This window comes from Bacillus rossius, assembly GCF_032445375.1.
Source record: "Bacillus rossius redtenbacheri isolate Brsri chromosome 4 unlocalized genomic scaffold, Brsri_v3 Brsri_v3_scf4_2, whole genome shotgun sequence".
In the NCBI taxonomy this organism is placed as follows: domain Eukaryota; kingdom Metazoa; phylum Arthropoda; class Insecta; order Phasmatodea; family Bacillidae; genus Bacillus; species Bacillus rossius.
In genome coordinates, this window is record NW_026962011.1 from 21683271 (window position 1) to 21698292 (window position 15022).

Here is a 15022-nt window from a genome sequence, read left to right on the forward strand (position 1 = left end):
CCAAATATATTTTCAATAAATTCTACATATAAAATATTTAGAGCTGAAAGTAATACAAAAAATATTGTTTATAACAAAATACACTCACCATAATCGCTGTGCTTAAAACAATCTTACTAACATAATCTCGAAAACTGTAATAATCGGATTACATCTTAAGACTAAACTTGCATAGCAAATTAAAGTTAACATGTAAAACTTGCTTTGCAGGTAAATCCAAAACAGTGCAATAGCAAATGTGATACTAATAAACCATTTATTAGAAACTTTCAGTGTTCACTTCGTAAATTATTCGTTCTCGTGTGTGTTTTTATGCTAACTTTAACCCAACCTAAACATTTCACATCCACTTTGAGTGAATCAGTTTGTTTAAAGTTTTTATTTAGTGAAATTTCTTAACAAGAAGTTCGTGTCAACCACGATAGTTAAATACTACAGTGTTAGCAGAGTATTCAGATAGGAGAATTCTGAGTTCATCTAACTCAGAATACAGGGTATACGCTTTACCACGACATACGGGGCGTTTCGTGAGTGCTTCCAACATCGCGACTTCTACATCTGATTCCTGTCATCTTGTGGTGAGAACTTTCCTGGTACCATGTTTTCAGGACCATTTTGTATCGCCGATCCAGTCACTGAATCGTAGCCTACGGCAGTCGTAGTTGATTAGAACCCTCTTACAGCGTCCCTTTCCACAAGTTCCTGCGACCATCCACCGATCTACCCATCAGAAGTCTTGAATGGCCGAAGAACATGATCCACCACAAAGATAGCTAGTTCATTGTGAAGTAATAATTGCAGCTACAATCCTGAAGGGAAGAAAGGGCCACTATTCTGGAGAGATGGGAAGAAACCCACCGTGACCTTGATCTCGACGTCGTCCTCCAGGTTCTGGGAGGCGGTCTGGAAGCGCCCCAGCAGCGCGCGGCCGTCCGTGTCCGAGCTGTGGATGAACACTATCTTCATGTAGTGCAGGTGTCGCAGCAGCTCCACCCACACGTCCGCCTGGTGCGAGTAGGGCGGCACCGTCCGCAGGAACGACACGTGGATGTTCTGCAACACGGCCCTGCGAGTGCGGTCCGGCTGCAGAGTCAGGGCCGGCGCGTCCATACAGGCGAACCGGGCAACCGCCTAAGGCGCCAAGTAGCTGGGGGCGGCGCAGCACGACACACAACAGCTGATATCATATGTTTAACTATTATTGAAACTAGATGAAAATGGATTTTTGTAACAGTTTGGAATGTTTATATTGATATAAGTAATTATTTAATGTCCACGGTGACCTGTTTATGATTTGTAATAAGTAAAAAAAAAAAAAACACAAGCCTGCTTACATTTTATTGTTGACAAAATCTTAAGCTTACGTGATTTATTTTGAGGCAAGAAAAAATTTTTTTGGGGTGTCCGGCCGGGGGGGGGGGGGGGGGGCAATTAAGGTTTTTCGCCTAGGGCGCCAATTTACCTTGCACCGGCCCTGTCCAGCGTGACACTAAGGCAACATGCACGTGTTGCCCGACTCCTGCCTACGTCTGCAACGAGTCAAGGGGCAGCTCCAGGAAGACTCCTGGGGAGGGGGCTATTGTACTAGGAAGAGATGCAGTTGCAAAACGCGATGGTAAATAAGTCGAGATTGGCCTTGGAATTGTTACAAATTTGCGATTTGAATAAATAACTTTGATAGTTCAAAACAACTTTTGATTTAAAAAATGTTAACACATGAATTTAAGTTTATAACCAGACATAAATATAACCTCTAAAAAATTGAATTTGCGTGCGAGATGGCTATCGCCTCTATCGTCCATCCACCCCCCCCCCCCCCAACACCCCACCTAAGAATGGTAACCCGGTTTTTGTGTGAGTCCGCATCTTGTGTAGTGGACCACCGACCACGAACGTGAATAACACACGAACGTTCTACAACACTGTTGTGTCAGAAATGCTTTTTCTGTTCCCATTAAATGTGAACTCGTATGTTCATAACTCAGTTGTTTGGAGCGGTAGGTACAGAGCACAACGGGCCGACACAGATCCTCGTTGTATGCACCCACATTAGAACTGACACTTCCATGATGCGAGAACATCGTAAAAATGTTATTATACTGCAAAACATAACTGTAACTAGTTTCACCACGTTTCGATCTACATATGTAGAAATATTTCAGTGCCATTTTCATGTACAGAGTATTCACTGACAAATTGCAGATGTATATCAATACAAGCCGTGGCCACAGAATACTTAGACATTCAGAAGCGGAATGGAAGAATGCGTACTCGGTCGTCTATTGGCGAGTTTGGTTGAGGTAGTGGCCTTGCATCTGATGTTCACTCCCTGCTGCTAAATAACTCGCACTGGCCGGGCCTGACGTCTGAGCAATACGCCCCTATTCCACCATATCGCTAGCCAGTTGTACAATTTTGGCACTGGTGATAGACGGGGGCAGTTTCATTTATGACTGCCGAAGGCCGATGTCACATTATTCACTTCTCCCGCTGCTGCTAGAACTTCCGCAGCATTTATTTTTTGGGCTGAACCTTTTTTTGACAGCTTTTCTTACAGTGTACTATGTAGGTATCTCAAGATTCACTAAGTAAATGTGTAATAACGGAACGTGTAAGCAAATAATGTATATAAGAAATCACCGGCTAGAAGCTGGCAAGTGCATAGTGTGACACCGTCCTAAGGCGCGTTCTACAATGGAACGTAAACGCAACAAATGACACCTAATGAATTTACATTTCAGGGTTATTATATATTAATTATACTTAACAAAAATATGCTCCGAGATCACTGCTGGGGCAGCGTCTATATAAATAATAATAAAAAACGACAAATTAATAATAGAACACAAGTTATTCTTATACTTGAAAAGAATTTAAAATATATTTAAAACATAAACAAACATGGCTACAATTGCAGCCAAGTAGGGTAGAATGGGTACGGTTGAAACATTTTAGCGTTTATCGTCCATTTCATCGGGATTAGTTATGTGAGCGATGAAGGAAATTTATTAAATAAAATACCATATATCTGTCTACTAATGGGCAATGTTATTTGAGATCAATGTATTGTATTTTATGTGTAAAATCAATTTTTTTTAAATGTAATTTATTTCAACCGTCCTCATGCCAGGGTCGGTTGAATCAGTGCCTGGGATCAATTGAAACACATGTAAATAATACAAAATATATAATAAATGAACATGTTTTATTCATCGTCTTATAACATTTTAAGACTCGTAATGGCACAGTTGAACATCACAAATATTTTTTTAATTAATATTCAAGTCTTTCACGATACTTATAATCTAGTGTGTTAATGTGAATACGTAAAGAGTGGTTATCAAGCACAAGTAAGACTTTGTGTGAAGGAGAAGACAGAAAGTGTTCTAGGAAATGAAATGTTTCATCCTGCATCCAGCCAGAAGGATTTGCACTTCTAGCAGATCCTATTGGTCCATCCCTGATGAAGTGATCTTGGTATCGCACTCGCGGAAAGACGAAGAATGGAGGAATAGCATTTCCGATGGCATTGACCGTAAAGGCTACTGTGACTAAAGTACCCCTCTCGGCTGAAGTCACTGAACCTACTTGACGAGCACCACGTCTAGATATTATTCTGTTGGGTTTTTGAACAGTAGTTATTCCGGTCTCATCAGCATTATATATATTTTGTGGTTCTAATTTTTAACGGTCCATGACAGTAGCCAAATTGTCGTAGAAAGCTTCGTTCTCCCCTTGTACCCCTCACCACATCACGCACGGTGTCGAGATATCCGCTTTGTTTCAAACGTCCATCGTTTCAACCGTACCCAGTCTACCCTACTCGGCTTCTAGTGGTCGCACGAAGCTACGTAAATGGAAAAGCTCAGCATTGCTGAGCTAATCCGTACGGGTCCATCTCCGTCTGCATGCCATTTTATTATTACAGTTTAATTTTACTATTTGGAACAAATCAAAACATCAGATTGAAAGTAAACTAGCCTAGTGTTTCTTACAAATGTTAAATATGTGAACCTTTAGTTATACAGCACACATCGAACCTACAGTCCAATTCGTCCTACCCTTTGGTTAACAAGTCCGGAGTAATGCAAGCAATAAGCCTTTTCTGTGTCTCAACTATAGCAATAAGCCTTTTCTGTGTCTCAACTATAGCAAATCATTAGGTAGCGGGATGACGTAGATATGTTCTTTAATATATATATCCCCAAAGGCAAAAATCGCATGGCATTATGACAGGTGAACGTGGAGGCCAGCGAAAAAAGAGCTCTGTCGTCTCGACCATTACGACCATATCAACAATCAAGGACTTCGTCGTTCAACCACTCTCGTACAAAGAGATTACAATGGGGAGGAGCTCCATGCTGTTGCCAAATAATGTTTACAGGTTCGCGCTCTACTAATTGGGTTAATTACGCTCGGGAGTCGCCATTTTGCTGCAAGCGAGAAAACAACAACGCAATGATCGGGCATACGCTTAACTGAAACTGTTTGAGTTACTCTTTAATTGTGACCTTGAACCAGTGGCGTAGCTAAGGTGACTGGCGCCCCTGGCCAGACTTGAAAAAGGCGCCCCGCCCCCTCTTGGATTAAAACAGAGGGGGGGGGGGGAGCGTTCAGTAACGCCCCTGGCGGGGGCCATCCCTGCCACCCGCTTGCTACGCCACTGCCTTGAACCAACACTTTCCAACGCTTACAGTTGATACTATTAAAATTTATAACTGGGACATTGTTAAATGGACATGCCGAGGCTGCGGCGGCTGACCTTGTCGGAGAATGCGGAGTCCCGCGAGGAGATGCCTATGACGGGAATGTGGTAGAAGCCGCTGGTGTAGGACACGGCGGCCGGGGACAGGTCGCCCGTCAGAGGGTGCGACACCACCACCGCATACACCTGCAACCATAGCGGCGCTGCGCCAGACGCCTTCGCCGAGTGGCTCGCGACAGCCGCGCAGCCCGTCAACAGCGTTGAAGGGCAGGGGCGTGGGTGGATCCGTAGGATTCACGAGGGTGACTCGCGGAAATATCCGGGTGGAAAAGGGGACGGGAGACGGACGAGAGTTTCGCACGTGGGGTTAACCAACACGTAATCTCTGGATATCCTAGTACGTTATATATGCCCATATTTTTGAACTATATGCACGCAATAAGCAGAAAACATAAAATATATATAAAGTTTTCAATAAAAAATATTTTTGACATTAAACACCATTTCACAGTCAAGCTTTTGCAAACGCAAGCTGGTCCCCTCTCGGTGAGGCTCTTCTTAATTGAAGGTGGGGGCTGCATCCCCCCCTTCCCTGGGGGGGGGGGGTGGGGGTGTGAGGATCGACGACCATGCCAAGGGTCCAGTATTTTTCGCGAAAAGATTCCCAAATCAGCTGTGTGATCAAACTTTGAAGCAATTATGCGTGTTTCGTTGGGTTTATTTCAGGTACAATGTCTGCTGTCAGCACACCAATCACAACCAACCATGCGGAAGCAAACGCGTCCTGTAAGTCCCGGCCAAATTAGGGCAATGACTTCTCTTGCAGGCGACCGCCAGTTACAATGAAACAGTCGCTAGCGCCAGGGCCGCAACTAGGAGGGGGAGGGGGGGGGGGCAAGCGGGGCATACGCCTTGGGCGCAAAGCTGTGGGGGCGCCGAAATAGCTTGCATTGTAATTCCTACTACAACTGGTAACTGGTAAAAAGTTTTTGCATTGAAGTTACAGTAGCACAGAAACTGTTACATGTAGGTATGGAAAATGCTTAAATAGCACCATTTTTCCGTGGGAGAGTCCCCGACCCCCCGCTTTATTGGTGTGGTATGTGCAAAAAAAGAGGGGGGGGGGGCGCATGAATCCATTAATGCCCCGGGTACCAGAGGCTCTAGTTGCGGCCCTGGCTAGCGCAGCCATAACTTATTGCAGTCTGTTTTGTTTTTTTCGCGAAAAATGCATGTCCCTAAATATTTGTAACCAGGCTAGATATAAAATTTAAACAGAGTAACATGTAAGCTAATATAATCTTCAAAGTTCGCGCTTACGTCAATAGATTATTATGAGCGTGAGAGAAAGATATGATACGTGTTCAGAACCTTATTCAGCTTGAAATGTGAGAGGGGTGAAAATTCCCGCAGGGAAAACCATGCAAGCTTTTGATAATAAAGTGTTTACTAACGTACATGCAAATTTTAATAATACTGTAATAATTAAATAGGAATATGTCTCAAATAATTATTAGCAATATGGTAACTAAAAAGTGGCCATAGTGCATAAAATATGCCGTCCATTGTGGCGTTTGATATTTAAAAAAAAAAATTGTCCGTAATTCCTTTAAAGGGACAAAGAGATTTTCTGGGGAGGTTGCTGCTATCTCTTGACCCCATCATACCTACGGCACTAGGCGTGTTATAATGGGAAAGCCACCACAATTTTGACCACAATGCATGAAAAACAATATCTCTGTATGCTTATTTGCATGGTAGTTAATTCAAACTGTTATAGTAACTGACTGTTAGACATATTTGCAAGTAGTGAATCAGGCTGATTTCAATACACGCAAAGCACATATCACGTTGTGTTTCTTGTGGTTCGGAGACTTATGGTCCACATGCTTGTATTTCACGCGTGGGTCGGCTGTCGTGATGGGGCTAGGTGAACAGTGAGCCAAGTATCGCATCTGCAAAACTACTAGTGTGAAGTATATATTAAAACAGTTCCCCATCTTAGACATGCATTAATGCATACTACGTGACGGGTTATCAAACGTTTGTAATTGCGTATCTTACTGCGTGAATCAAACGTATTTTATTGTATTTATTTGTAGTCCTGTATGTTCTCTTAAGAAACACAGTAATAAAAAAAACCCTAGAGTATCCCAATAATCGTGGAGATGGTTTTACAATCAATTACAAGACTAATTTGTATTATAAGTAAATTGTGTAACATAAAATGAATACAAAAGGACGTGTGGTTTCACGCCTGAGGCAGGGTCAGCATGGATGGAATGGGGCTGACACTCACAGGAGCCGGCTGCCCTACCCGAGGGACAGACCTGTCGTTCCGGCCAGCCTGAAGAATGCCTGAGGTGAGATGAGATGACGGATTGAATTGGTGGAGCAAACGGGAGTGCCCCGAGAAGTCCTACAAGTCATGTAACGACCCAACGAATGTTTGCCACATTTACCACTTGGGAATAACGGTTCGAACCCGCCGGGAATCGAACTGCGGTCGTCTAGGTGAGAGGTGAGTGTTCTACCACTTTGATTTAATTGTTTTTAATGATGAGTGACACACTGGCAAGTTTTACAATCACCAATGGGCCATCCATCTCCTCCTCGCCCCCCAATTAATGTTGTAATTTTTTTATGTAACCCCAAATCGTTATGCAATTGAAGTTGTTGTTGTTGTTATTGTTGTTGTTGTTGTTGTTGTTGTTGTTGTTGTTGTTGTTGTTGTTGTTGTTGTTGTTGGTGGTGGTGGTGGTGGTGGTGGTGGTGGTGTTGGTGTTGTAATTGTTGGTGTATAGGTAAACGCAAGGGGATGATTAGGAAAACACAAATTACATCCATGTCTTACCTGGGATTCGAACCCAGAGCCCCCGCACCGAAACCTGTTGCGATGCCGACTATGTACGGAGGCCGACTTCACTCAGCTACCGCGCCTTGATTATGTAACTTAAAAATTTTCAGATGAGATGACCAGAATTTTTGTTCATCATATTTGGTTCCCTGTGCATGTCAATTGTGTCTTCAGGAAGACTCGTGTTCGGAGATGCTTTGTCCTTATGATATCTTGACTCTAAAGTCAGCTTATACTTGTAGTTATCTAAAGGATCCTTATCAGGAATCGCTGTGTTCATTTCACTGTGACCCATAGTTAAGCAAAGGAATTGGCACTTTGGTAGACATACAGCATGGCAGGTGATCATGGTCAACGGCCACTGTGGTATACGTCGCCATATGAGGCCCTATAGCAAGTTGTTGTTGGACATGTTTGGGCTGCAGTAGGTAAGCATAATTGTTTTGAAATATCAGTAGCATGTGTTTTTATTTGTTTTGGGCTATTTTGAAATTTAAAAAATAAATAAAAAGGCTTCTACTCAAAATTTAAAGTTTTAAGGCAAACATAATGGCGTAAAAGATCCGCAAAATAAAATATTTTAGTAACATAGTTCAAACCTAGCTTGAAATATGAGAGTAGGATATGAGGCATTTCACCAACGATCGATATAAACAAGTATATAATACACGTTAAATGTCATTTATGGGCTGATTTGTTCTTTAACTATCACTTGAAGTGTTGTACGTTTGTTGATAAGTACATAGGAGTGCTTACCTTCTGGCCGATGAGGTACTTGCAGACGTTGAGCGCAGTACGAATGGGGTTGGCGTCCATCCTAATCGGCGTGGCATAATACGTCACACCACGAGGTACGTACTGATTCGCGAAGTTCAGATGCTGGAACAACGCGAATTACATTTCAGTACTTCGTGCAAATGCATCGGTCTACACGAGTTTTCATTTTATCTCACATATAACTTCACGATTAGCGTTGATTGTCGGCAACTGTAAAGGCATAACAAGATGCAATCTCCATTTCTGAACATCGGCCACTGTTTCACTGGGTGATATTTTCACGACCTTATTAAGGAATTGTGCTGTAGTATACAACTACCCAATAGAATACTGACTATTTATTTACTATTCACGGTCCTCCAGCAATAATCAAGCAAGTTTTGGTTCAGTAAATTTAAAAATAAGCAGTTTCTCTGAAGTCTAGTCAGTTTCCACATCTGAATACAACAATGTTCTGAGTGAACATGCTAAAATTAAAGTGTGTGAACTGGTACTTGAAAAATAGCAACGAAATTAAAAAGTTATGGGCAGAGGCTTTCGAATTTTCCAAGAAAATGCTATACATTTCGAGCATTTGGATGTTTGTAAGATGACGCATTAGGTGCTCTTGGCATTTTTAAGTTTTCAATTCCCAAATAACTTCGTACACATTTTTGTCAGAAAATTTTTTTTTTCCCCCATCAACCATTTCTTTGAAAACTTGGGCACTTCACAAGTGATTCTTTCGCTTCTTCATGACGATTGTCTATTTCAATTATAGGTTTATAGGTTTATATAAATTCACAAACTCAAATGGTCATACTGAAAGCACCACAGTGATATCAGAATTTTTTATACACTTATATAACGAAAGGAAAATTGGATAAGTATAAAGCCTGGAAATAACGATCGCCAACTGACAGGCTTTCTTCCCTCATCTATTGAACTGGGAATTGAGTGTTCAAAAGTAAAATACATTAACATTTAGCTGAGGTGATTTTGCTATGGTGCATTCACGAGTTTGATGGTAAATTCTCAGTGAACAACCTTTAACAATTGTGATGGCAATACCTTGCAGGATATAAAAGTAAACATCTCACATATAAACATATAAATGACGAAAGACTCGCTCAGGTTCCAACAAAAGTGCTAATTACAGTTACAAGAATTGAATTGCTTAGAGATGTGCGCTAGGCCTTATAGTGACACTGCGATTGTCATAATTCTAAACAAAACAGTGAAAGCATTGAGGGTGAACACAGTGATACACACAAACATGGGACTCAAACTGGTTTGGTTCAAGTGCATGACGATTGTAAAAGCCGTGCTATCATATATATATACATATACACTTTCTCTGTAACAATGTAATTGCCAGTTGACATTTATGATAGTCGAACAAGAATTTCCTTTTGAATATTTAACATGCTTGAGACCACATCCCTTCTTCATGGTTGGAAATTTTCTTCATCTCAATAGACAATGTTTTGTTTGAGCTCATATATGTCTAACCTGGGTAATTTCGTGGCAAAACGCTCTTTCAGTTCGAAAGTTCGTTGGTAGATAGCGCGGCATGTCTGTGTCCGGACTAACTCAAATAGGATTCCCCATAAAAGCCTGTTACACACTATCAGACAAGACTGCCAGACGGTCTGGAAGTCTCGTAGTCGGGATACATGTCTGACAATGTGTATGCGTGTCGCCAGACCAAATACGTCTGGACAGACGGTCCGGCGGTCCGGTGTCACGAACTCCCGACCACCAAACACCTCCACCCTTGTCTGGTCTAGTCTTGCAGTGTGTAGCGCTGTCGCCCCAGACCACACGACCATTTGCCCAGGTGGTAAGTACGATCGCGACATGTCGCAACCAAGTAATGAAAATGAAAGAGATGTCGTGCAACAGCTTCTGGAACGCTACAAGGAGTTACGATGTTTGTGGGACATTAAATGTGAAGCTTACTCTAACAGAGATAATCGTAATGAAGCATACAGATCATTACTGGATATTTACAAAACAATTCAGCCCGATGCAACAATTGATGTCTTGAAAAAGAAAATTGAAAATATGCGCAATGTATATAGAAGGGAAGTGGGGAAGGTAAGTGTACTATATTTGACTTGATGAAAGTTTTTGGACATACGCCATTGCATACGCAATGGCGTATGTCCAAAAACTTACATCAAGTCATGCACTCCCATTGCACAAATCTTTCAAAGATAGTACTATATTTGTTATAATTTATTTCAAATAATATAACAAAATTTGTTACATTTAAAATTTACTTATAATTGTTGCAGCACTTCTAATAATTTTACTGTACATATTGTTGCAATGTTGACATATTTTGTCTTCTAATGTTTCTGATTTTTGCATTGTCAAAAACTTAAGTTGCATCGTAATACACATTTTCATTATGTTACAGGTAAAATCAAGTGAAACTACAGGGGCAGGTTCCAGACAGGTGTACTCACCACGTTTGTGGTATTTTGAATACATGACTATCTTGGAAGAAAAAGAATTCGCCAAACGTGGTCTGGAGACAAACGAAGACGACTATTTTAACGAAGATGAAGACATCGTAAGTACAATTACTCATATACTATTCTCATCATACGATCCTGAAATGGCACTTGCCCCTCATTGTTGAAGTAATGTGTGAATATTTTTCGCACAACCCTTCCACCGTCGTACCCTGTCGGTTATCCAACTGTTCCAACGATACCAATGTATTTGTTTCTCGCCATTCTCCAGGATGAAACTGAATATTGTCAGTATCTTCTTGATCAATAACAGATGATGTGATGTAATGTTTACTTCTTGTAGATAGAAAATTGTGCAAAGCACAACCTGCTAAGACGATAATGTCAACTGTCTCAACATGTACTGAAATAGGTTGCCAAAACACTCTGAATCTGGACGATAAGATTCCGAAGGAATTTTCCACAACCCTTCGGGCTCTAGAGAGTTTGTAGTTAAAAATGCTCTCTTCGCGTGTTATTTTGGTCAATGGGTACAGCTTCATGAAATGACTGTTCAGTCCGAAAGTACTGTCACCAAGGAAGACAAACGGAACATACGAATTTGTGTGTGGCAGCGGAGAAAGAGGAGGAAAACTGAGAGCGTTATTAATCAGTTTTCTATAAAATTTAGTATTCTGGTGAACAGTCGCATCAGAAACACGTCCATTGGTACCAACGTGAACGTACATAAATTCATAGTTAGCATTTACAATAGCGAAAAGAATAATACTAAAGAACTTTTTATAATAAAAGTATAATGATCCACTATCCATTGTCTTTTGAATGGCAACATGTTTGCCGTCCACGGCTCACACAGCATTATTGAAATTCCATTTATGTTCAAATTGTGATGCTACTGCGTCCCATTCTTGCTCAGTTGATGGCAACTGAAACATAAAGTATGAATTTTCTTACTTTTCAGGAAAATGATGCTAGACAGGAAGTAACAAGAGAGGCTGCTGTGGAACAATTGCTGACACCTGCACCAAGCAAAAGAAGGATGACTGGGAGGTTATTGCTAGGTCATGGGGGTTTCAGATACGGCAATTAAATGAGAATCAATAAACCATAGCCCAAAAGCTTATTTCAGACATAATTAACTATGGAAAAAAAGAAAGATTAACAGATGATACCAGCATTTCTTTATGTCCTTTTCGCACCCCAGCTTCTTTAATCCTGCAATGAATCCCAATATGTCTAGAATCAATCCACATCAGTAGTATGTAAATGGGCATACTGGCGCAGGGTTCAGGCTGAGGAGCCAGAGAAGCTGACCGCCATATTGGATTGTGACGTCACGGCGGCCATCTTGAATGGTTGTGACCTTGACCTTTGACCCTGACCTTGAATTTTACCCTCAAAACTTGTCAAAATTAGCCAAAATTGGGCAAAATTTGCCCAAAATTCCTCAAAATTCGCCAAAATTTCCATTTTTTTTGGAAAAAAAATTCCGCCAAAAATTCTCAAAAAATTACAATTCAAAAATTAAGATTTCGAAAAACCTGAAAAGTCGTTTAGCCTTAGAAACCACGAAAATTCCTAAAAGAGGCTTAAGCATCCTTGTCTACAGCCTCCGATAAGCCTCTGACGTCATCTAGGATTATGACCGCAATCTTGGATTATGTCGTCACCGTTGAAATTTCCGTCACGTCCGCCATCTTTAACTTTTTTACTATCTGATTTTAATGAAAAAAATTAAAATTTATAAAACAATTCAATTAATAAAATTTTAATAAAAATATTTAAAAAAACATACATTTACGGCACGGAGCTCGGAGTCCTCGTAGTCCTATATCCTCGCAGTCACGTAAACTTATGTTCTAGAAGCTTCGTAGCTCTGTAGCCTCGCAGTCTCGTAAACTTGAAGACTCGTAGTCACGTAATCTCGTTACCTCATGGCTCGTAGTCGCATATTCATGATGTCTTGGAGCCTCGTATACTTGTAGCTACGTAGCCAAGTAGCCTCGTTGACTTGTATCTACGTAAACAAGTAGTCTTGTAATCTTATAACACAAAGCTGCTGGAGTAGTTGGAGCTTCGTAGACTCGTAGGCAGTTGGAGAAGTCTTGCAGACTCGTAGAATTGTAGCCTCATAGTCTCTTAGACTCGTAGCATTCTAGCCAAATATCATTGGAGCTGATGAAGCAAAAGGCCGTTGGAGCCAATGACTTTTGGAGCCAATGAAGTTTGTAGCCAAAAGACTATTGGAGTCAATGACTGATGGAGCCAATGACTTTTGTAGCCAAAAGACTGTTGGAGTCAATGACTGATGGAGCCAATGACTATTGGAGCCAATGACTAATGGAAATAAAAACTGTTGGATTCATAGACTGTTGGAGACATTATATCCTAACTTATCATTGACGATCGCATCCTAGCGAGTTGAATGAACGAAAGAGAATGCGCCTCCTTTTCATTAAATGAGCTTTCGTTTTATAGAATTTCCGTCCAAACGTGCTTCGTTTTCATTAAATGCTTGTCCTGCGCGAACGAAGCGTAGTCATTGTGTGTACATTGCGTATATTGCGTACATTGCGTGTACTTTGCGTGTACTGTGCGTCAATTGCGAGAATATTACGTTTTCGTTCCGTTTACTGTGTGTACTATTTCTTCGTTTCGTTTCCGGCATCGTGTACTGTGTGTTCATTAAATTTATTGCGTGTAAATTGCGTGTATTGCGCGTACATTGCGTGTTGGAGCTTTGGATTTGATGGTGTGAATTGTAGCTCTTGGAGCCTAGCGTATATTGGAGAGATCGAATTTATGAGACACGAACGTATAACACCTCATCGAATTTTTTCGATCATATGAACCTCTTTTTTAAATGTTGTTTTGACTCTAGTATTATAGTAAAAAGTTCTTGATTTGACTAGCGTATTATTCCATCCGTTGCATGTATATAAGCGAATCATAGACAGCAGGTCGCTCAGTTTGTTACTGACGACGATGGTGTAAGGATCACCTAGTTTGTTTCTTCTGGTGTATAAGTCGATTAATTACCTGTTCTTGAGACCTCGATGGCATATTTACCATCTTTAACGTCGAACTCGATTGAGGTTGTATCATCAACTACGGGAACCATGACTTCAGCGACGACGATGGTGGGGCAGATCCCGTTGGCAACGTCGACGTCAACACTGGAGGAGATTTCAACAGTCGAGATACCACCAGCAGAAGAGACTTTAATGCCAGTAGTGCTGGCTGTACAGGAAACCTCGACGAACGCTGTTTCGCCCTCGATGGAGGCTTCAATGGTTGCTGATTTGACAACAACTAACAAACATCGGTGCTGTTACTGCGACAAGATTTCTCAAACAACAGCAATGCTCGACGACACGAGAAGAGCGAATGTGCCAAGAACCTATATCGTAAAATGTTTGTTTGAGAGAAATGTCATAGGCAGTTTGCCAGAAAAGATAATATGAAAACGCACATGAACACATGCAAAGTACCAGCTGCGCGGCAGAAACTAAAGGTTTCTATACAACAGCGAATGATTGATGTGCATAAGAGTATGCCTGGAAATGGTACTACTGCGGCAACGTCAGCATCTGGATCAGGTCTGAAAGGCTCGTCTTTATCACCACGGTATCCTTGCAGCTACTGCGATATGACGTTTGCATTTTCCCATGATGCACGACGACATGAACGGAGTAAATGCAAGAAGAATCCATCTCGCATGAAGTTTCGCTGCGATGAGTGTCATGAATGGTTTACTCGAATAGATAATTTGCGACGAAATGCGAACAAATGCAACGGTAAAGTCTGTGCACCTACTGCTGGACTACCTGCAGGCATTTCGACTCCTCGCTTTAGATTGGTGACTCGTGAGCGTACAAGCAAAAAAATCGATGTGCAGCAACCGATTGCTATGGCATCTGGAAATGGAACTAAACCTAAGACTGTGTTCGGTGCTCTACAGGTGAATGATAATGGCTTCTACTTGGCGCAGTCTGCATTTCGTGGAACATTGAAAGACTACTATTATCTAAATACGCTTAGTGAGTCGAAAGACATTTGTAATTTTCTTGACGATATCAGACAGAACATAATCAGCTTACTGATGACGTAGCAACAAATGGACCTTTGAAATATAACTTGTGGTTGGACTGTATATATGGAAAGCCGTATCCATTCGATGACAAAGTGAAGAAATGTGCATTCAAGACATCGGCTGCAGTA

General features: G+C 41.3%; 1 protein-coding gene across 1 annotated transcript in view; it reads right to left on the reverse strand.

The window, feature by feature from the left end:
- The window catches only part of LOC134542345 (glutamate [NMDA] receptor subunit 1), an 88683-nt gene that overhangs the window by 52843 nt on the left and 20818 nt on the right, over nucleotides 1–15022 (reverse strand). Inside the window, exons 3-5 of the mRNA XM_063386511.1 lie at nucleotides 8319–8441; nucleotides 4763–4891; nucleotides 859–1053 (exon numbers count right to left, since the gene is read on the reverse strand). Of these exons, the coding sequence (XP_063242581.1) occupies nucleotides 859–1053; nucleotides 4763–4891; nucleotides 8319–8441 (447 nt within the window). The remainder of the gene's footprint in view (nucleotides 1–858; nucleotides 1054–4762; nucleotides 4892–8318; nucleotides 8442–15022) is intronic.